At 44.6% G+C, this 21469-nt stretch overlaps 1 protein-coding gene across 1 annotated transcript; it reads left to right on the forward strand.

The window, feature by feature from the left end:
• The first annotated feature begins 15017 nt into the window (after positions 1-15017).
• On the forward strand, positions 15018-21446 carry depdc4 (DEP domain containing 4). Its single transcript, XM_014207385.2, has 9 exons — positions 15018-15501; positions 16032-16458; positions 16562-16710; positions 16905-17118; positions 17757-18004; positions 18172-18314; positions 18503-18628; positions 19000-19078; positions 19389-21446. The coding sequence occupies exons 1-9, from the start codon at positions 15369-15371 to the stop codon at positions 19586-19588; spliced, it is 1719 nt and encodes a 572-aa protein (XP_014062860.2). The 5' UTR covers positions 15018-15368; the 3' UTR covers positions 19589-21446.
• The last annotated feature ends 23 nt before the right edge of the window (positions 21447-21469 follow it).

Consider the following 21469-nt stretch of genomic DNA (forward strand, 5'->3'; position numbering starts at 1 on the left):
GGAAGAGGTAGTAGTTTGGGCTAAATTATAGATGGGCTATGTACAGGTGCAGTGATCTGTGAGCTGCTCTGACAGCTGGTGCTTAAAGCTAGTGAGGGAGATAAGTGTTTCCAGTTTCAGAGATTTTTGTAGTTCGTTCCAGTCATTGGCAGCAGAGAACTGGAAGGAGAGACGACCAAAGGAGGAGTTGGCTTTAGGGGTGACCAGAGAGATATACCTGCTGGAGCGCGTGCTACAGGTGGGTGCTGCTATGGTGACCAGTGAGCGGAGATAAGGGGGGACTTTACCTAGCAGAGTCTTGTAGATGACCTGGAGCCAATGTGTTTGGCGACGATAATGAAGCGAAGGCCAGCCAACGAGAGCGTACAGGTCGCAGTGGTGAGTAGTATATGGGGCTTTGGTGACAAAACGGATGGCACTGTGATAGACTGCATCCAGCTTGTTGAGTAGGGTATTGGAAGCTATTTTGTAAATGACATCGCCGAAGTCGAGGATTGGTAGGATGGTCAGTTTTACGAGGGTATGTTTGGCAGCATGAGTGAAGGATGCTTTGTTGCGAAATAGGAAGCCAATTCGAGATTTCACTTTGGATTGGAGATGATTGATGTGAGTCTGGAAGGAGAGTTTACAGTCTAACCAGACACCTAGGTATTTGTAGTTGTCCACAAATTCTAAGTTAGAACCGTCCAGAGAAGTGATGCTGGACAGGCGGGCAGGTGCAGGCAGCGATCGGTTGAAGAGCATGCATTTAGTTTTACTTGTGTTTAGGAGCAGTTGGAGACCACGGAAGGAGAGTTGAATGGCATTGAAGCTCGTCTGGAGGGTTGTTAACACAGTGTCCAAAGAAGGGCCAGAAGTGTACAGAATGGTGTCGTCTGCGTAGAGGTGGATCAGAGATTCACCAGCAGCAAGAGCGACATCATTTATGTATACAGAGAAAAGAGTTGGCCCAAGAATTGAACCCTGTGGTACCCCCATAGAGACTGCCAGAGGTCCAGACAGTAGGCCCTCCGATTTGACACACTGAACTCTGTCAGAGAAGTAGTTGGTGAACCAGGCGACGCAATCGTTTGAGAAACCAAGGCTACTGAGTCTGCCGATGAGGATGTGGTGATTAACAGAGTCAAAAGCTTTGGCCAGGTCAATGAATACGGCAGCACAGTATTGTTTCTTATCGATGGCGGTTACGATGTCGTTTAGGACCTTGAGCGTGGCTGAGGTGCACCCATGACCAGCTCTGAAACCAGATTGCATAGCGGAGAGGGTGCGGTGGGATTCGAAATGGTCGGTAATCTGTTTGTTGACTTGGCTTTCGAAGACCTTAGAAAGGCAGGGTAGGATGGATATAGGTCTGTAGCAATTAGGGTCAAGAGTGTCACCTCCTTTGAAGAGGGGGATGACAGCAGCTGCTTTCCAATCTATGGGAATCTCAGACGACACGAAAGAGAGGTTGAACAGGCTAGTAATAGGGGTTGCAATAATTTCGGCAGATAATTTTAGAATGAAAGGGTCCAGATTGTCAAGCCCAGCTGATTTGTAGGGGTCCAGATTTTGCAGCTCTTTCAGAACATCAGCTGAATGGATTTGGGAGAAGGAGAAATGGGGGAGGCTTGGGCGAGTAGCTGTGGGGGGTGCAGTGCTGTTGAATGCAGTAGGGGTAGTTAGGTGGAAAGCATGGCCAGCCGTAGAAAAATGCTTATTGAAATTCTCAATTATAGTGGGCTTATCGGTGGTGACAGAGTTTCCTATCCTCAGTGCAGTGGGCAGTTGGGAGGAGGTGTTCTTATTCTCCATGGACTTTACAATGTCCCAGAACTTTTTAGAGTTGGAGTTGCACGAAGCGAATTTCTGTTTGAAAAAGCTAGCCTTGGCGTTTCTAACTGCCTGTGTGTATTGGTTTCTAACTTCCCTAAAAAGTTGCATATCGCGGGGGCAGTTCGATGCTAATGTAGAACGCCACAGGATATTTTTGTGTTGGTTAAGGGCAGTCAGGTCTGGGGAGAACCAAGGGCTATATCTGTTCCTGGTTCTAAATTTCTTGAAAGGGGCATGCTTATTTAAGATGGAGAGGAAGGCATTTTTAAAAAATAACCAGGCATCCTCTACTGACGGGATGAGGTCAATATCCTTCCAGGATACCAGGGCCAGGTCGATTTGACCGCTGACCCATTACGGGTGCAGGCAATGAGGCAGTGATCGCTGAGATCTTGGTTGAAAACAGCAGAGGTGTATTTAGAGGGCACGTTGGTTAGGATGATATCTATGAGGGTGCCAGTGTTTGCGGCTTTGGGGTTGTACCTGGTGGGTTCATTAATAATTTGTGTGAGATTTAGGGCATCAAGCTTGGATTGTAGGATGGCTGGGGTGTTAAGCATGTCCCAGTTTAGGTCACCTAGTAGCACGAGCTCTGAAGATAGATGGGGGGCAATCAGTTCACATATGGTGTCCAGAGCACAACTAGGGGCCGAGGGGGGTCTATAGCAGGCGGCAACGGTGAGAGACTTGTTTTTGGAGAGGTGGATTTTTAAAAGTAGAAGTTCAAATTGTTTGGGTACAGACCTGGATAGCAGGACAGAACTCTGCAGGCTATCTCTGCAGTAGATTGCAACACCGCCCCCTTTGGTCGTTCTATCTTGTCTGAAAATGTTGTAGTTAGGGATGAAGATTTCAGACTTCCTAAGCCAAGATTCAGACACAGCTAGGACATCCGGGTTGGCGGAGTGTGCTAAAGCAGTGAATAAAACAAACTTAGGGGAATGAACAGGTACACTTTACTTTTCAACTAAAGCTTTTCAATATTAAACATTCAATATCAAATAATAATAATTGAATCAATCTTCCAGCCTTTTATACAACAATGCCAAGCCTATAGGAAGCCTGTGTGAAGTTTTTATTGTCTTGTGGTTGTAGCCCTGCTTCCTGTCAGAATGTATCTGTCTGCATTCAGTATCTGTCTGTGGTCTGATGTGTTGCAATTTGTTCTCACAGAACAAAAAAGCTCATGGGGGCGAGGCTCATAGCCAGATTTAGATATTCTTTAGCCTATAGCTGTGGTCTGACCTTGAGAATGATCTACAGTGCATTCGGAAAGTATTCAGACCCCTTGACTTTTTCCCCCAAAAATGTAACGTTACCGCCTTTTATTCTAAAATGTATTAAATTGTTTGTTTACAAAAATATAAATGCTACATGTAAAGTGTTTCATGAACTGAAATAAAAGGTAACGATCTGTACACAATTCCTGGAAGCTGAAAATGTCTCAGTTATTCCATGGCCTGCATACTCAAGACATGTCACCCATTTAGCATGTTTGAGATGCTCTGTATCGACGTGTTCCTGTTCTCGCCAATATCCAGCAACTTCGCGAAGCCATTGAAGGAGTGGGACAATATTCCACAGGCCACAATCAACAGCCTGATCAACTCTATGCGAAGTAGATGTGTCGTGCTGTGTGAGGCAAATGGTGGTCACACCATATACTGACTAGTTTTCTGATCCACGCCCCTACCGTTATTTTTTTAAGGTATCTGTGTTCCCAGTCATATGAAATCCATAGATTAGGGCCTTTTTTCAAATTGACAGATTTCCTTATATGCACTGTAACTCAGTAAAATGTACATGTTTTTACAAGCATTCTACAATACTCAATGCACATTATTTCCAGACCTTGGTTTTTATTAATCAGACAGTATTCAGTACATGACATATCTTGAAGGTCTTACAACTATTTTCATTGTGTCGAGGGAGACAGTGTGGAAAATTCCTCACAGCTGTACTTTTCCCTTCCCCCTTTCAAATGATACTCAAAGGCACAGTAAGGACACAACCAATTTATCTTTCTGTCTGTGCTGTAAGGTTGTATGGTTTCCTTTTGTTTTGTGCTGGTAGGTAAACAATGCAAAAACAAATATATGCAAAGAGATTGCTCTGTTTGGGCAATGGAGTGAAGGAGTAAATATTCTGAACTGATCAAGCAGGTGTAATTTATGTTGCTGCTGTGAGGTGGTCAACATTAATACAAATGTAAATATCCACAAAAATCTTGAACAATATTTAAAATTCATTGCATTCTCACATCAATTTCAATTCTCTCTAAAAAAAAAAAACAGTATGATGTTCATGGACAGCATTTGTACATTACATGATGTTAATATGGGTCATATTTTACATTACATGATGTTAATATGGGTCATATTTTACATTACATTATGTTAATGTGGGTAACATTTTACATTGAGGCGGCAGGTAGCCTAGTGGTTAGTGCGTTGGGCCAGTAACCGAAAGGTTACTGAATTGAATCCCCGAGCTGACAAGGTAAAAATCTGTTGTTCTGCCCCTGAACAAGGCAGTTAACCTGCTGTTCCCTGGTAGGCCGTCATTGTAAATAAGAATTTGTTCTTAACTGACTTGCCTAGTTAAATGAAGGTTAAATTAAAAAAAACATTACGTGATGTTAATGTGGGTAACATTTTACATTATTTGGCAACAAGTCATATTACACGTTCCCCCCTCCTTTCTCTGTCGTGTATTGCATGGTGTGTGTGCACCCCAGGAAGAGTGGCTGTTGCATGTGCTACCAGGGCTCCTAATATTCTAAAGGGTTGTTTTGTTTCAAGAAAGAGTGTCTTGTCCATCCCTTCAGTATTTGAAGTAGAAATTGTGCTCCATTATTGCATTTTAAAACCCTGTTATATTATATGAAGTTCCCTTTAATATAGACCACATGGAGAATTGAATAACATATTTTTTTAGATGAATAAAGACTTAAAGTGATAAAATGTAGCATTTTGACATGTCCCTCCGTGCACTCAGATTTCTAGGGAGATTTGAACCCGCTTAACCCCAACATTTCTCCAAGTTTTCCCCATCATTTGGTGAAATATTTTTCTTGAAAGAAGCTTTCAACATTAATAGTCAAATCATCGTGTAAAAGCAGGTGAACTGGTTCTATTCTTCTTGGAAATGTTCTAGTGTTTGAGGCAAAAAAACCAAAAAAGATTTTATCCTCACTGGTTACCTCGACAAGCGACCCATATGGAACCTTGATATCAGAATCCAGTCGATAACTCGCAGTCAAATTGAAGTCTATGTCAAAGGTGTGATCAAGTGGCCAAATCCAAATGATAGTCATCCAGAATGGTTGTCTTTGGCATGGTGTGTTTGGTTCACCCTCTGGTTCCTTGCCCTACGTACTTGAGTGCAAGGAGGACAGCGAGCCTTTCCCGCGTGGGATGCCTGGTTGATAGGGCATGAGAGGAACTTGATCTGGGGTTTGTTGTACATTAAGGATAAGCCCAGTAAGAATGTCATCATCAGAACAGGCCGTAGAACACCCTGGGAAGCCGGAGTGGACATACCTTGACCCTTGAAAGAGAAAAGAGACCAATCAAATCCACTCTAGAATATCAACAGTAGCCATCTTATAAAATGACAATACACCATGGAATCCAGGGAACAAAATACACAAGGAATGCAAAATGCATCACTAGTGAAACATACCAACATTCAGTGCTGTTGATGAATTCAGCATTCATGTTGACCATGTGTCAAACTCAATCCACAGAGGGTCGAGTGTCTGTAGGTTTTTGCTCCTCCCTTGTACTTCATTGATTAATTAAGGTCACTATTTAGTAAGGAACTCCCCTCACCTGGTTGTCTAGGTCTTCATTGAAAGGAAAAACCAAAAACCCTCAGACACTCGGCCCTCCGTGGAATGAGTTTGACACCCCTGAAGTGGACTCTCTGGTTGTCCTATATGATGACGTACACTACAACCTTCAAACACAACTCTGGATGTCGAAGCCAGTTCCACTGCGTTCTTTTATTGTTCCCTTCTATTCAGGGACTGATTTAGTGGGTGCAATTACTTATCAAGTAGAACAGAAAACCAGCAGGCTCTGGACTTCGCAGGGTGAGAGTTGAATACCCTTCCACAGCAAACCATGTGCACAATACGTAGAGCTACGTAAACAGTACATTTGTAGTTTGGCTTGAGGGCATTGTTGGGAGTTACTGTGTGTGATGATAAGTCTGGATTGTTCCAGTTTCATGTTCCATTTTTTGTAAATACTCATCATAACGTTGTCCTCTGTGTACATATTTTCAAATAAATGAAAGGCAATACTTTTCATTTCCCCCATCTTTTTGAATAAAGTCCACTTGTGTTATCCTGTGAATACGGCAAGTATAGGTTCAGCAATATCTTATATAAGTAACAAGAAGGTCTTAGACAATACCAAACCATGTTATCACATCAAAATCATATCAAGCATTACTCCTACGGGGACTAATGAGAGTCCACCGGGACAGCTCGCAAGAACTGGCTGAACAAACAGGACACAAAAAACAAACTGTTACATGGAGCAAGTGTCAACCCTGAGCTGCTGCTGCTGCTTCTTCAAGGTTTATTGGCAGACTACACTCAAAAGGTGCATTGTCTCCACCTACTGTAGTGTTGTGAGATAAAAAAATCTAACCTGAGCTGAGGAAAAGTACACCACTTTTTTATTTTACCTTTATTTAACCAGGTAGGCCAGTTGAGAACAAGTTCTCATTTACAACTGCGACCTGGCCAAGATAAAGCAAAGCAGTGCGACAAAAACAACAACACAGAGTTACACATAAACGTACAGTCAATAATACAAAAGAAAATACAAATGGAAAAATCTATGTACAGTGTGTGCAAATGTCGAAGAGTAAGGAGGTAGGCAATAAATAGGCCCTAGAGGCGAAAATAATTACAATTTAGCATTAATACTGGAGTGATAGATGTGCAGATGATGATGTGCAAATAGAGATACTGGGGTGCAAAAGAGCAAGAGGTTAAGTAATAATATGGGGAGGAGGTAGTCGGGTGTGCTATTTACAGATTGGCTGTGTACAGGTACAGTGATCGGTAAGCTGCTCAGACAGCCGATGCTTAAAGTTAGAGAGGGAGTACTAAGACTCCAGCTTCAGAGATTTTTGCAATTCGTTCCAGTCATTGGCCGCAGAGAACTGGAAGGAAAAGCGGCCAAAGGAAGTGTTGGCTTTAAGGATGACCAGTGCAATATACCTGCTGGAGCGTGTGCTACGGGTGGGTGTTGCTATGGTGACCAGTGAGCTGAGATAAGGCGGGGCTTTACCTAGCAAAGACTTATAGATGACCTGGAGCCAGTGGGTTTGGCGACGGATATGTAGTGAGGGCCAGCCAATGAGAGCATACAGGTCGCAGTGGTGGGTAGTATATGGGGCTTTGCTTATAAAACAGATGGCACTGTGATAGCAAACTGGATGTAGTCTGAGTAGAGTGTTGGGGGCTATTTTTTAAATGACATCGCCGAAGTCAAGGAGCGGTAGGATAGTCAGTTTTACGAGGGTATGTTTGGCGGCATGAGTGAAGGAGGCTTTGTTGCGAAATAGGAAGCCGATTCTAGATTTAATTTTGGATTGGAGATGCTTAATGTGAGTCTGGAAGGAGAGCTTACAGTCTAACCAGACACCTAGGTATTTGTAGTTATCCACATATTCTAGGTCAGAACCGTCCAGAGTAGTGATGCTAGTCGGGCGGGAGGGTGTGGGCAGCAATCGGTTGAAGAGCATACACTTAGTTTTACTAGCATTTAAAAGCAGTTGGATGCCACGGAAGGAGTGTTGTATGGCGATGAAGCTCGTTTGGGGGTTTGTTAACACAGTGTCCAAAGATGGGCCAGATGTATACAGAATGCTGAGGTCTGCGTAGAGGTGGATCAGAAAATCCCCAGCAGCAAGAGCGACATCATTGATATATACAGAGAAAAGAGTCGGCCCGAGAATTGAACCCTATGGCACCCCCATAGAGACTACCAGAGGTCCGGACAACAGGCGCTCCGATTTGTCACACTGAACTCTATCTGAGAAGTAGTTGGTGAACCAGACAAGGCAGTCATTTGAGAAGCCAAGGCTGTTGAGTCTGCCGATAAGAATGCTATGATTGACAGAGTCGAAAGCCTTGGTCAGGTCGATGAAGATGGCTGCACAATACTGTCTTTTATCGATGGTGGTTATGATATCGTTTAGGACCTTGAGCGTGGCTGAGGTGCACCCATGACCAGCTCGGAAACCAGATTGCATAGCGGAGAAGGTACGGTGGGATTCGAAATGGTTGGTAATCTGTTTATTAACTTGGCTTTCGAAGATTTTAGAATGGCAGGGCAGGATGGATATAGGTCTATAACAGTTTTAGTCTACAAAGTCCCCCCTTTGAAGAGGGGGATGACCGCGGCAGCTTTCCAATCTTTGGGGATCTCAGACGATATGAAAGAGAGGTTGAATAGGCTAGTAATAGGGGTTGCAACAATTGCGGCGGATAATTTTAAAAAGAGAGGGTCCAGATTGTCTAGCCCAGCTGATTTGTAGGGATCCAGATTTTGCAGTTCTTTCAGAACATCAGCTGTCTGGATTTGGGTGAAGGAGAAGCAGGGGGGTTTGGGCAAGTTGCTGCAGGGCGTGTTGAGATGTTGGCCAGGGTAGGAGTAGCCAGGTGGAAAGCGTGGCCAGCCGTGGAAAAATGCTTATTGAGAATATCGATTATCGTAGATTTATCGGTGGTGACAGTGTTTCCTATCCTCAGGGCAGTGGGCAGCTGGGAGGAGGTTCTCTTATTCTCCATGGACTTTAGTGTCCCAAAACTTTTTGGAATTAGTGCTACAAGAAGCAGATTTCTGTTTGAAAAATCTAGCCTTAGCTTTCGTAACTGACTGAGTATATATGTTTCTGACTTCCCTGAAAAGTTGCATATGAAGGGGGCTATTCAATGCTAATGCAGAATGCCACAGGATGTTTTTGTCCTGGTCAATGGCAGTCAAGTCTGGGGTGAACCAAGGGCTATATCTGTTCTTAGTTCTACCTTTTTTGAATGGGGCATGCTTATTTAAGATGGAGAGGAAAGCACATTTGAAGAGCAACCAGGCATCCTCTACTGATGGGATGAGGTCAATATTCTTCCAGGATACCCGGGCCAGGTCGATTAGAAAGGCCTGCTCGCCGAAGTGTTTTAGGGAGCGTTTGACAGTGATGAGGGGTGGTCGTTTGACCGCGGACCCAGTGCGCACGCAGACAGTGATCGCTGAGATCCTGGTTGAAGACAGCAGAGGTGTATTTAGAGGGCAGATTGGTCAGGATGATATCTAAGAGGGTGCCCATGGTTATGGATTTATGGTTGTACCTGGTAGGTTCCTTGATGATTTGTGTGAGATTGAGGGCATCTAGCTTAGATTGTAGGATGGCCGGGGTGTTAAGCATGTCCCAGTTTAGGTCACCTAACAGTACGAACTCTGAAGATAGATGGGGGGCGATCAATTCACATATGGAGTCCAGGGCACAGCTGGGGACCCGAGGGGGGTCTATAACAACTTCTACCTTTGCTTCTAAACGCCACCCGTAATGATTAACCAATGAGAATGTACATTTAATTAGCTGAACTTTACTTTGTTAATTAGACCAGGTAATACTATGGAAAACATTATTTAAGTTAATTACATTTATTAGTTCAAATGACCATATTTAGTCAAGTACACGTTGGTTTAAAAGACAGAGCAGCATCAAATTGAACATGATTAGAGTTTATACTTATAGTAATTAGGGAGACTGAATGCATGGGTCAGCAGCAGGCCAATTATCTAACTCACCACACCTGGCTGCAACCTGAGCAATCAACTTGGTAGCAAACCATTAAGGTCAGGCACACCTAAAATGGTGGAGGCCCCTCTGTCTGCGCTATAGCCTAACTATGGCAAGTAAAAAGGGTCAAGGGATCCGAGGACCTAGATGACAGAAGTGAGGGAGAGGCTGGAAGCTGTGGCTAGCGATCAATCGTTGATCAACAAACAATCAAACTGTTCTCGGTGTGGCGATGGTTCGGCACTGGGTCAAAGATGCTAGATAGTGATGGAGACGAAAGTGAAGCAAGTATGGAGCATAGTGGTACAAATAAATGTAGGAGTAAGAAAGAGAAATGAAGCGGGAGAGAAAGGGAGTAATGGTTTGAAGGGGAGCGAAAGGTCTATGGAGGCAGAGAGGAGGCAGAAAAGGATGTTTGAGGATAGCAACATAGCTTCCAACGCTAGCAGCAGTTCAGAGGTAGAGCGTGCCGAGGAAGGGCAAGATAAGTCGCGAGGGGAGCATGGCGGTGAGGAGGCGCATAAAGTGATTCTGAAGTTTAGGGAGGAAGGGGAAGTTGGGGCAATGAGTCCAATAAGGTTGACGGCTGTGATAAAAGAGTTGATTGGGGAAGTTGTCCATGCTAAAGTGTTAAGAGACGGGAGCTTGTTGGTGTTCTGTAAGGACATGGCACAGAGGGAAAAAGTATAAGGTGGTGTCAAGCAGCTGGACTCATCAAGCAGGGAAGCAGTGGATTAAATGGGCGATAACAGGAGTGGGTGGGGGCGGCTGGATGGAAATGGCCAAGTGATGGAAAATCTGATAGAAAGGAAAGATCTGGTGTGCCTGAATGATGGCCGAGGGGCCAGGATTGATGTAGCCACAAGGAAAGAGTCTGCCTTGGACCTCACTCTGGTATCTAGTGTGATGGCTGGAATCTGTGAGTGGGAGGTATGGGAGGAGTTGACAGTAGGGAGTGATCATTACCCCATAGTATGCACAGTAGGCCAGAGGGAGGAGGAGGTGTCAGTGGATGGAGTAGGCAGGTGGGTGTTTGGAAGGGCAAAGTGGACTCAGTTTCAGGAGCTGAGTGAGCAGGTGATGGCTCAGGTGGATATGAGAGGAAGTGGATAGTATGAATAACTGGGTGAGAAGTGTTAGTGGGGGCAGCTACTGAGGCTATACATAAGAGTTCAGGGAGGAGGAGGAAAGCAGTCCCATGGTGGACGGAGGAATGTGAGGAGTAGGAACAGGGCATTTAGAGTACTGAAAAGGACTCATAACTTCCAACATCTGATTCAGTATAAGCAGGCCCTGGTGAGGAAACTATCCGTCAGGTAAAGAGGTCATGTTGGCGTCGGTTCTGTGACACCATTGGAAGGGCGACACCTGTGGGAGAAGTGTGGGAGATGATTAAGAGGATGAGTGAGTGGGATTATCCAGTATTGACGAGTGGGAAGGATGTGGCAGTAACAGATGAGAAGGCAAAGATGATGGCCAAAGTATTTGTCGAAGTGCATAGCTCTGAAAATTTGTCAGAGGAGGGGGAGAGAGAACGAGAGAGGAGCATCCTGGAGTGCTGGATAGGAGGGAAGATGTAAATGATGCGTTGAATGCACCATTTACCATGGCAGAGGTGAAAAGGGCAGTAGATAAGGCTGGGTTAACTTCACCTGGGAAAGATGAGGTGTGCCATGCTATATTGGTCCATCTTTGTGATGAGGCACTGGATAAGGTGTCGGTGTTATACAACAGAGTGTGGGAGGAGGGGAAACTACCAGGCAGTTGGAAGGAGGCAGCAGTGTAAACAAGCCAGGGAAGGACCCAATGAGGTCAACAAGCTATCGGCCAATAGCTTTAACATCACATGTATGTAAGATTACGGAGAGGCTAACTTTCTTCCTGGAGTGCAGGGGGCTAGTGTCGCCACATCAGAGTGGGTTCAGGAAGGGAAGGGGAACTATGGACCCAGTGCTCTTCTTAGAAGCAGAGGTCAGGAAGGCTCAGGTGAACAAGGAGACAGTTGTAGCTGTCTTTGTTTGATGTGGAGAAGGCGTATGATATGATTTGGAAGGAGGGGATGTTAATCAAGCTTGATATTATGGGGGTAGGAGGAAAAACGTACAACTCGATAAAATATTTCCTGTTTGGATGGTTTATCCAGGTGATGGTGGGGAAGTCTATCAGGAAGCTACCTGGTGGATAACGGTACACCACAGGGGAGCGTGATTAGTCCTCTGTTGTTCTCAATCATGATCAATTATGTTTACTCTCAGGTAAGGACAGATATTGGGAGGTCGTTATTTGCAGATGATGGGGCCTTTTGGAGAAATGTGCCATACATAGTCAGGAAGGTACAGGAAGCAATTGATGAGGTAGAGCGATGCAATTAATGCGGGGATTCAGGTTCTCTGTAGAGAACTCGGTGTTCTTTACCAGGAGGAAGGTGGGAGATGAGGTATGTTTGAGGTTATATGGGAGAAACTTGGAGAGAGTGGAGGCCTTCAGGTTCCTTGGGGTATGCTTTGACTGACCTGGGCAGAACACGTTGAGAGAATGGTCGAAATGTGTAAGAAGGTGCTAAATGTGATGTGCTGTCTGACGGGGAAGGAGTGGGGGGCTGGGCGTTCCTCATTGAGGACCATGCATGTTGCGTTGATCCGATCTGTAATAGACTATGGCAGTGTAGCGTATGGTTCAGCAGGCCGGACCTCATTGCAAAGGCTATATCGTAGAGGGGCATGGACTCAGAATATGTAGTGGGGTGTTTCGGACCTCCCCAGTGTCTGAACTACAGGTGGAGCTGGGGGGGATATGCCATTGCAGATTAGGAGACAGCAGCTGGCAATGAATTATTGGATCAACCTACAGGGACATGGGGTGTCTCATCCTGCAAAAGGGATTTTACAGGCATGCTGGGAACATGAGTGAAGACAGAACACAAGCTTTGGGTGGGTGGGTAATACCCAGGCGAAGGAGATGGGACTGTATGGAAGAGAGTTTAGTCCAACGGTAGCTATTCCTGTAAATTCACCATGGCTACTCCCACCTCCAGTAGTTGATCTAGAAGTGTTGGAGAGACTACAGAAAGACATGATGTTTAAGAGATGTCTGGATACGGTGTATCAGGATTTTGTAGCCATTTACACAGATGGTTCAAAAGATCCAAGGACAGGACGTACTGGGTCAGCATTTGTAGTGCAGGAATGTGGGGTGGCAGTCAGGAAATGTATTACAGATCATCTGGCTGTATATATATACGGCGGAGCTGATGGCCATACTGTTGGTCTTGCAGTGGGTGGAGGAAGTCAAGCCAGACAGTGGTTATTTGCTCTGATTCATGTGCAGAGTTGATGAGTCTCGAGTCCTTTAGCTCACGTAGCAGACAAGACCTGTTTTAAGAGGTGCTACAAGCCCATTGCAGGATTAGACAAATTAGTATACAGATAAGATTTACTTGGGTCCCAGCCCATGTGGGGGTGGAGGGCAACGAGGCAGTTGGCTAAACAAGCACTTAGTAGTGGGGATGTTGAGGTTGTAGTTCCAATGAGCAAGACAGAGGCAAAAAGCCTGATATTGACAGTGATGGTGCAGAGATGGCAGGAGCAGTGGAATAGAGATACTAAGGGCAGGCAATTATTTAAAGTACAAAGGAGTCGGGGAGGCCGGCAGGAAGGGATCAAAGAGAGGAGGCTATTTTTACAAGATTAAGGGTGGGACACAGCCAGTTGAAAAATACCTTAAATGTGATGGGAAAGCATCCAACAGGAAAGTGTGATTATTGCCAGGAAACAGAGACCGTGGAGCATATAGTGCTACACAGTGGGCAATATCAAAGGGAAAGAGAGAGGCTGAGCTCTAGTATGAGGGAGAAGGGGATACAGGAAATGAGTTTAAAGAGTATATAGAGTAAAATGTCATTATATATAAACTCAAATATTTTATCTTTTTTTAAGAGCAACATGGCTGGCAGGTAGGATTTAGTTTCTCCCGGTCTCTGGCCCACACTCGAGTACAGTAGGTGTCGGTAATGCACCATACCGTTGGATGCCAATAAACCACACTGAAGAAGTAAAAATAGTGGATAACTATGCATGGCAATGAACTAGTGCACTTTTTCCAAATCACACTGTATAGCATTTTAGATTATAATATTAAAATATAATACACCAGGCTAAGGCTGCACTATTACATGCCCAAGTTATCAAACTTACCTTGGTATCCACAATGCCAGGAGAAGATGAAGAATTGTATCACACTGTCCCCATATACCATCCAGGTGTAGAGATCAGTGAGTGACTGAGAGAAATGCCTTATCAAAATCCCTAATACCTACCTTTCAGAGAGGGGACCGGGCCAGGTGAAAAGACATGGCTGCATTTTATGTTGTCTAATCACCTGGGGTGTGTTCAGTTCGCCTCAGCGGTTGCGTGATGGTTTGTACTGTATGACACGTTTTCCCAAAATGGTGCGCACCGTTCTTTAACAACCTTTGAAGTACGTTTGGTACCGTTTGGTGGTTGTGGACTGATCAATACGGGTGTGAAATGGAAGTGAATAAGGGAGAATTATTGGAGGTGGCATGTGCAGTGAAGTTCTCGGAGCTTGCACCGATGGTCAGGATAAAGATTAGTCTGACGGTAGGAGTGTCATTTTTTGACAAAGTGGACCCCTGCCTTTTTGCTGATCCATATGTGGTTTCAGGGTGGGTGAAAACAAAGTTGGGTGCAGTGGAATCGGTGAAGGTAACCTGAAGTGGTCTTGTGATAATTGTTTGTGTTTCTGCCAGTCAGAGGGAGCGGGTGCTTCACGCTAATTGGGACGAGAGCTGTGACTTGTTTTGCTCTCAAGAAAAGGGCACCATTGAAAGGAGTGATTACTGGGTAGCAGTAAATGTGAAAGTGGACCAGCTGAAGGGAAAGATTCCCGGTGTTTGTGATGCTTGTCATTTGGTGTGACGCGGACAGGGTGGTGTGAATGGTAAAACAGAAGAGTCATTGTCTGTTCTTTTGAGTTTTGATGTTAAGTATTTGCCCGACAAAGTGATATTAGGAAATTTCAGTTATCCCGTACGAGCCTTGGTGCCGAATCCATTACGTTGTTACATGTGTCAAGCTTATGGGCATGTGGCAGCAATGTGTAGGTGTGAGGTTCCTAGGTGTGAGAAGTATGCAAAAGGAGATGAAACAAAGGAATGTGTTGTATTGGGGAAAGAAGTGGTCTGTGTTAATTGTATGGGTGCCTATGGGGCTGGGGATCAGAAGTGTCTGATGAGAGGCAGGTTGAGGTTACCAGGGTTAGAGTAGTGTTGAGGACGATGGGTCAAGGGGGAGGGATCCTGAGAGGATTTGTGTGAGTAGTAGATCTGTGCCATCACAGAGGGATAGGTCATTGAGTGATATATGCTTCAGTAAGACTGTTTTTTTAGCGCTCATCAATGGGCCGATGGACTGCAGAGATGGAACGTAAGTCACAGAAAAAAAGAGGTTGTGGTGGCAGCTGCAGAGAAGTATTTAGGTGTACCAGATTTGACCAGGTACAGGGTGTTTTGAGTGGTGGTGTCCCATCCTCCCAGGCCATTGGCCTGAGGTAGGACCAGATAGGTTTGAATAGGGTGGTGGGTTTTTAACGTGTAGGGTTAGATGGCAGGGTTTGTTTTTTTTAATGTTTTTTTTTCTCCCTTTTTCCACTCAAAGTATAAGGGATTTATACCCTTGTCTAGTTGGTGGCGGTAATGCAACATTTATTGGATGCCAACCGCCGTTAAACCTCATCGAAGAAGATGCTACGTCACATCCTTTTTCACGATGGCGGGTGATTTAACTCCGAGGTTTAGACGATTGAACAGTCAAACACGGCGCCTTCGTGAAAATGTTCAACCAGGTGAGAAATTAACATGAAAATCCTTAGGTTATAAACCGTAACAAGCTTTCAACGTTTTGTTTTCATATCCAAAAACACAGCCAGCGTACAAAGCTGTGTTCGCTCATCTGGCTAGCTTAACGTTAGCTAGTTAACGTCGTTGGTTAAACTGCTAGCTAAGCCATTATAAACACATTAAATTCTAATTTAGCTAGCTACATGTCGTGTTTTATGGCATATGGCCACAACCCTTATATTTTACACAACTGAGTATACTGAAGTTAAACGACCATACATACTAGAGGCTTGTTATTATTGGAGTGAAGGGTAGCTAACTAACTAGATTCAGGAAGGTGACGTCATCACACACGGCCTGGCGACATCCCACGAAACCCCCCCCCCCCCCCCCCTCAAATCTGAACTGACAGGAGCCAACAGCTCTCTTGGCAGATTTTAACTCTATCGTGGTGTTGTTTTATTTATTTATTTTGCATGCAGTCGCCATACTGTTGATGAAATATGTCTGAATCTACCTGACTGTCATCACATAGGATTCTCTGGGCCCTTCCACGCAACACAGCTGTGGCACAACATCATCCAGGCACTGCAGACACAGGTGGAGGTGCGACGACGGCGGCGACACCTGCGTGTCCACCCTGACTGCTTCACGGGCTCGGATGCTGTAGACGCTGTGCTCAGCTACCTGATGCAGAACGTCGTCTTCTGCGCCAGCGAGGTGTCACGCCTCAAGGCCGCTAGGCTCTGCCAGGCGCTCATGGAGGCCAAGGTGTTTGAGGCGGTGGGGACCAAGCTGTTCCGCCAGGACAAGGAGACCACTTTCGAGGACACGGGCTGCAGCCTCTATCGTTTCCAGGACTGCAGCTCGCTACCTGGCTCAGCCATTAAGGCTGGGAAGGATGGGGACACAGAGAACATGGCCCCTGAGGACTTAGTGGGGAAGAGGAAGAAAGGCTCTAGGTTTGTCTGAGTCACAAACATGCACACACATTCTTATTCTTTTGTCTTTCTCACACACGGTTTTACTATACCTCACTACATCGTCACTGCTCTCTCTCTGCAGACTGAATGAGTTGAGGACCATCTCCAACCCCCTGGCGCTGGGCCCCTCAGACCGGAGGGTAGAGAGGCTGCTGAAGACCATCAACCTGCAGCCCTCCCTCCCTAAGGCCATTACCAAAGTCCCCACCACCATCTTCCTTTCAAAGACAGGTGAGATGACAAAGCCTGGCTGTCTCCACCTGGCCATGTTGGAAATTACTATATTGGAAAAGATAATGTACATTTCTTTTTTCCTCTTTTCCATTCTTTGTATCCCTCTTTCCCCCCTCCCTTTTTCTCACTTTTTTTTCTTTCCCACTCTTGCTTGTCATTCTACCTCCCTCTCCCTTCTCCTCTGTCCTCAGTGGTGGAGGAGGTGTGGAAGCAGCAGACATTGCTTCAGTTGCTGCAGACGGTGGAGCTACCCGTGCTGGACTGCATCCTGGCAACTCCGACCCGGGGGGCCCAGCCCCAACCCCAGGCTGCCGCCCTGCAGCTGCTGCAGAGCCACCACCAGGACCTGGTCATCTCCAACACCTTCCTGGACCGTGAGCTGCCCCAGACCCTCAACCTTCCCGAGTTAGTACCTAACCAGCCGCCATAGGATTTAATGGAAAAGATACTAGGAATTCTAAGCATTATTTTGTTGGTCAAAACCAGGGATTGGAACCGGTTTATGGAACAGAACACTGAAAAAGTCATTTGAGGAATGGAAACTGAACTGGGAATGAAAGTGATCTCGTGTTCCGGGAAACAGAAACATTATTTTCAAATCTTTAGAATGAGTTGATAATGTTATTTTTGTTCCAAAAATATTCTTAATATCTAGTATATAATTTGGTATAAAGTTATAATGCTAGTAATAGCCTAAACACATTCCAGTTCATGTCATGATGTTCAGCGCTTCAAGCCAAGCTTGTCTCTCCCCCCCCACTGCGACTGAAATATCTGACCAATCAACATGTAAAGAACTAGCTTACACTTCCATAGCAAGCTTCTCTATCAATGCTATTGTGTTGAGTAAATGAATGAGCTATTTTGTAAAAACTGTTGATTTCACTGAATGAAAAGGAACTATATGAACCGGTTCTTAACTTTTTTTGGTCGGAAACCTGGAACGGAACGAATTTTAAAAATGTTGGTTCCAACCCCTGGTCAAACCATTAACAACCTCCCATTAAAATATATTTAAGTTTCCTCTCCCTGTGACACTGTAGGCTGGACGCATGGCTGGTGGCAGCCGCTGACTGCCTGGAGCTCTTCCCTGACCAGCTAATTGTGTTGGCGGGGGAGCACCTCCTCCAGCAGGGCAGTACCACAGAAGAGACCAAGGGGGCAGAGAGGTTGGCCGGCCAGAAGAAACTGCTGTTTGACACCATGGCCAAGCACTACGGAGGCCAGGAGAGGTCCCCGCTGCTCACCGGACGCTACCTGGACATCCACATGGCCATACTGGACCTGCTGGGTGAGACTGGCTGGTTGAGGAATTATGGTGGGGTATTGAGTGTTGGTGTGTGATTATAGTGTTTTCATCATGTTAGACTCCTGTGACTATACGTGTCTCTTTGACATACACTGACATACACTCCCACCCACTCTCTATCTTTCCTCTTCCTGTGTGTGTGTTCTCAGACTGTGGGAAGGTGGATGATGCTGTCAGGGCCTATCAGCTGTGTCTGCATCTGCTGGAGCCTGCTGGGAGAGATGAGCTGAGGAGGCTCCTGGCCTTCATGGCCACAGCAGCCCATCCAGATGCATGCCGTCTGCACAAACAGGTATTCCCACTCCACACACACCATTTGAAAACCATTGTTTCTCAAATAATGGGTCAGGGCCCAATGATAAATACTATAGACATCAGTAGTGGGCCAATCATACCCTGCGACTGTGGGTGTAGGTTTTTTGCTTCAGCCAAAGTGGTAACACTGGTGGTCCACTGTGACTGACCACTCAATATGTCCAGACAGACAACAGGGCCCTGGTCAGCAGGACATTTCTGAAGGCCATCGTGCAGAATAAAGAGCTATCTCGTACCCAGAGCGAGAGGCTGCTGCTGTGTCTGATGGACAACCACACTCGGCTCTTTAAGGTAGGCACATGAAATCCCTGATCCTCTTCCCTGGCCCTCTTCTGACATTTCTCCCCCGCAGTCCTCCGATACCAAAATAAACAAGTTTAGGGCTGCATTGTTGAATGGAAATAGTAGCTACAGAGGGAGGCTTTAAAAAGGCAAGGTGTCCAAATCCTGATTTTTAAAGTCAAGCATCTGAAGACTTAATACTGCACTCTATTCTCAAGAGTGTAATCTGTACTACAACGGTAGGGAGGAGGTACTACAACGGTAGTTTCAATTTGTTTGGTGTATTTCTGACATTGCCTGATACATTAAGCATGTATATAATTTGTTTATGTGAATAAGATAACCTTTTATCAACCCTTCTCTATCCATAATGGAAATAGACCCCCACATCGCTGATTGATGCTGTGAGGAGAACACTGCAAATCCTGCAGCAAGGAAGAGATCCGAACAACATTGCGAGTGAGTTCAATTCAACTTGAGTACATTCAGCCCCACTTGATACATCATTTTAGGACTTGGTGATCTACAGTATATGCCCTTTTGTGCTTACGCTATTATCATAACAGTACTATATAAAATAGTGAGTCGTCCCTAATCATCAGTAATGAAAAAAACACCATCAGTGTCGTGTTCACTAGCCACGAAATGAAATAAAACCGACTGAAACGGGCAGGAACTACCAATGAGAAGCTAATTTCTGTTTTCCGTGATGGGTTCCCTGATAAATACACCCCTGTATTGACTCCCTTCTCTTCATCCTGTGTTGCAGTGTTTACGTTCTGCCAGCAGGTGTCGCTGCAGCAGTATGAGGACCAGCGAGAGGCGGCCACCCTGGAGAGCCTAAAGCAGCTCATCAGGGACATCTGCCTGAGCAAGGCCCTGTCTGTCAAGGAGAGGAGGAGGCTGGTCAAGGAGTTCCAGAAGCACCATCCCATAGTCTTCCTCCAGCACTTCTCCTCCACTTTCTAGGGGGGGAATGTAAAATCAAACCTTACCCCACCATGCATTTGTAGATTTGGAAGGATTGGATTAGTTATAAGCAATTCCAGGTATAAGTGTTCCACTTACCAATCAGAGGGTAAGGTCATTCCAGGGCCATGTTCAGTTGCTAAATGTTTTTGAACGTTACAGATTGAAATGAGCCGATGTGATTCCTTATTCTACATGTCAGAGGCATGTTTGATCTACATAGCGTATTTATATCTGAACGTTCAATCCTGCTGAACATGCCCCTGGTCTACACAAGGGCATACTACAAAGAGGGTGGGCCTAGGGGTTGATTTTGGAATTGGGCAGTAGGGATCCTTGTCTCCTTAACAAGCGTGTTTGTTCTTCGTTATGCCAACATTTTCCACAGTGCTGGCAATAGTTTTGTCCCAAGACAGGATATACAGTAAGTTTTTGCCAGGTGATTATCAGGACTGTTTGCGCTTTACATGGGATGAAATGACTATTTTGATTTGATGTAGGCCTAGTTAGTGTTATCTTTTAGTGATGTTACTCTTATGAGGCTTTGCTTTTCAAGCGTTCTTATGACTCTGGCTTCAGGAATGCATTTGCACTAGTTTGTAGGCTATAGTATGTTCTCATCAACACTAGATGCTAGTGGTATGATAGTAGGAATGTTTTGTTCTAACAAGGGGAGATGCACTTACCCAGGTGCCTCAAGGGTTTATTTCTGGTGAATGAAAGCATTCTCTGCCTTCCTTAGCTGATGCCTGTCAGGAAAACCTTTTGATTTTGTTGAAATCTACACAGTGGGGAATGTGTAATGTTGGTGAAACATTTATCTAAAACTAACAGGCATAGGATCTAAGTGAATTTATTCAGGGCTGGTTTTGTTATCACGTATCTAGTTTTCTCAGGTAGATTTTATTTAGGTACTGTAAATAGAAGTTTAGGCTGGATATTAAGCTTGAAGAGGAATCTCTTTTTGATAAGTAAGCATTACACTTTATTTCTATACCTTAAATGAAATGTAACACACTTGTGTTGACAGTCTTAACAAATGACATTTTGTTTTGGATTTTGTTGATTGCATCTTATAACTGGTAAGGGAATAATGCTGGTAAATGTAACACTACTTTTATATCTGTACATTTTCTGTTGGGACAAACTGAATTATTTGAAGTGGTATTAATTTAGTTTTTTGTGGAACTGTTTCCCACTGCTGTCAAGAACCTATATGAAATCTGTTAATCACATAGTTGACACTAACTATTCTATTGGATTGTAATAGGCTTTGATTGCATGGGTTTGCAAGTTTAATCATAATTTGGTAAATTTAAGGTGGAATGTTTAAAATGCAGCCAAAAGTTTTTACTTTTGTAGTTTGTTGGTCTTACAAATGAATGCTTTGTCTCAAATAAGTGCCATGTTTTTTAGCTTAACTTGAAGGGTGAGGGAATTAACTTATTGAAATGAGTGTAAATCATATAATCCAGGGGTGTATTCATTAGTTGCACACCCTAGGAAAAAGTTGTGCAACGAAAATGAGTTTCTGTTGGACAAATTCAAATGGGTCCCTGTTTGTTTCCGTTTTCCTCTGTGGTTCCTAGTGAATACACCCGGGTTACTTTTTGAGTTACGTTGTTAATTAAGTTGTTGCATCATTGGTACTATGTTTTAAATTCTTGAGCATTTTCTGTACTGCATGTTGCTGCCTAGTTTTGAGCTTTACATATCTTAGTCAACAGAATAGTACACATGATATGTAACGTTGCCGATTCGGGTTTTATATTTAATGCGTTGAATAGTCTTGAAATGCACTTTGTTGAAAAACTGTATTAAATACAGTACAATGACTTTCATTAAACCATCATTGGAAGTTTCAGTTCTCATTTGAGCAAC

Source organism: Salmo salar, chromosome ssa07 (genome assembly GCF_905237065.1).
Source record: "Salmo salar chromosome ssa07, Ssal_v3.1, whole genome shotgun sequence".
Taxonomy (NCBI): Eukaryota; Metazoa; Chordata; class Actinopteri; order Salmoniformes; family Salmonidae; genus Salmo; species Salmo salar.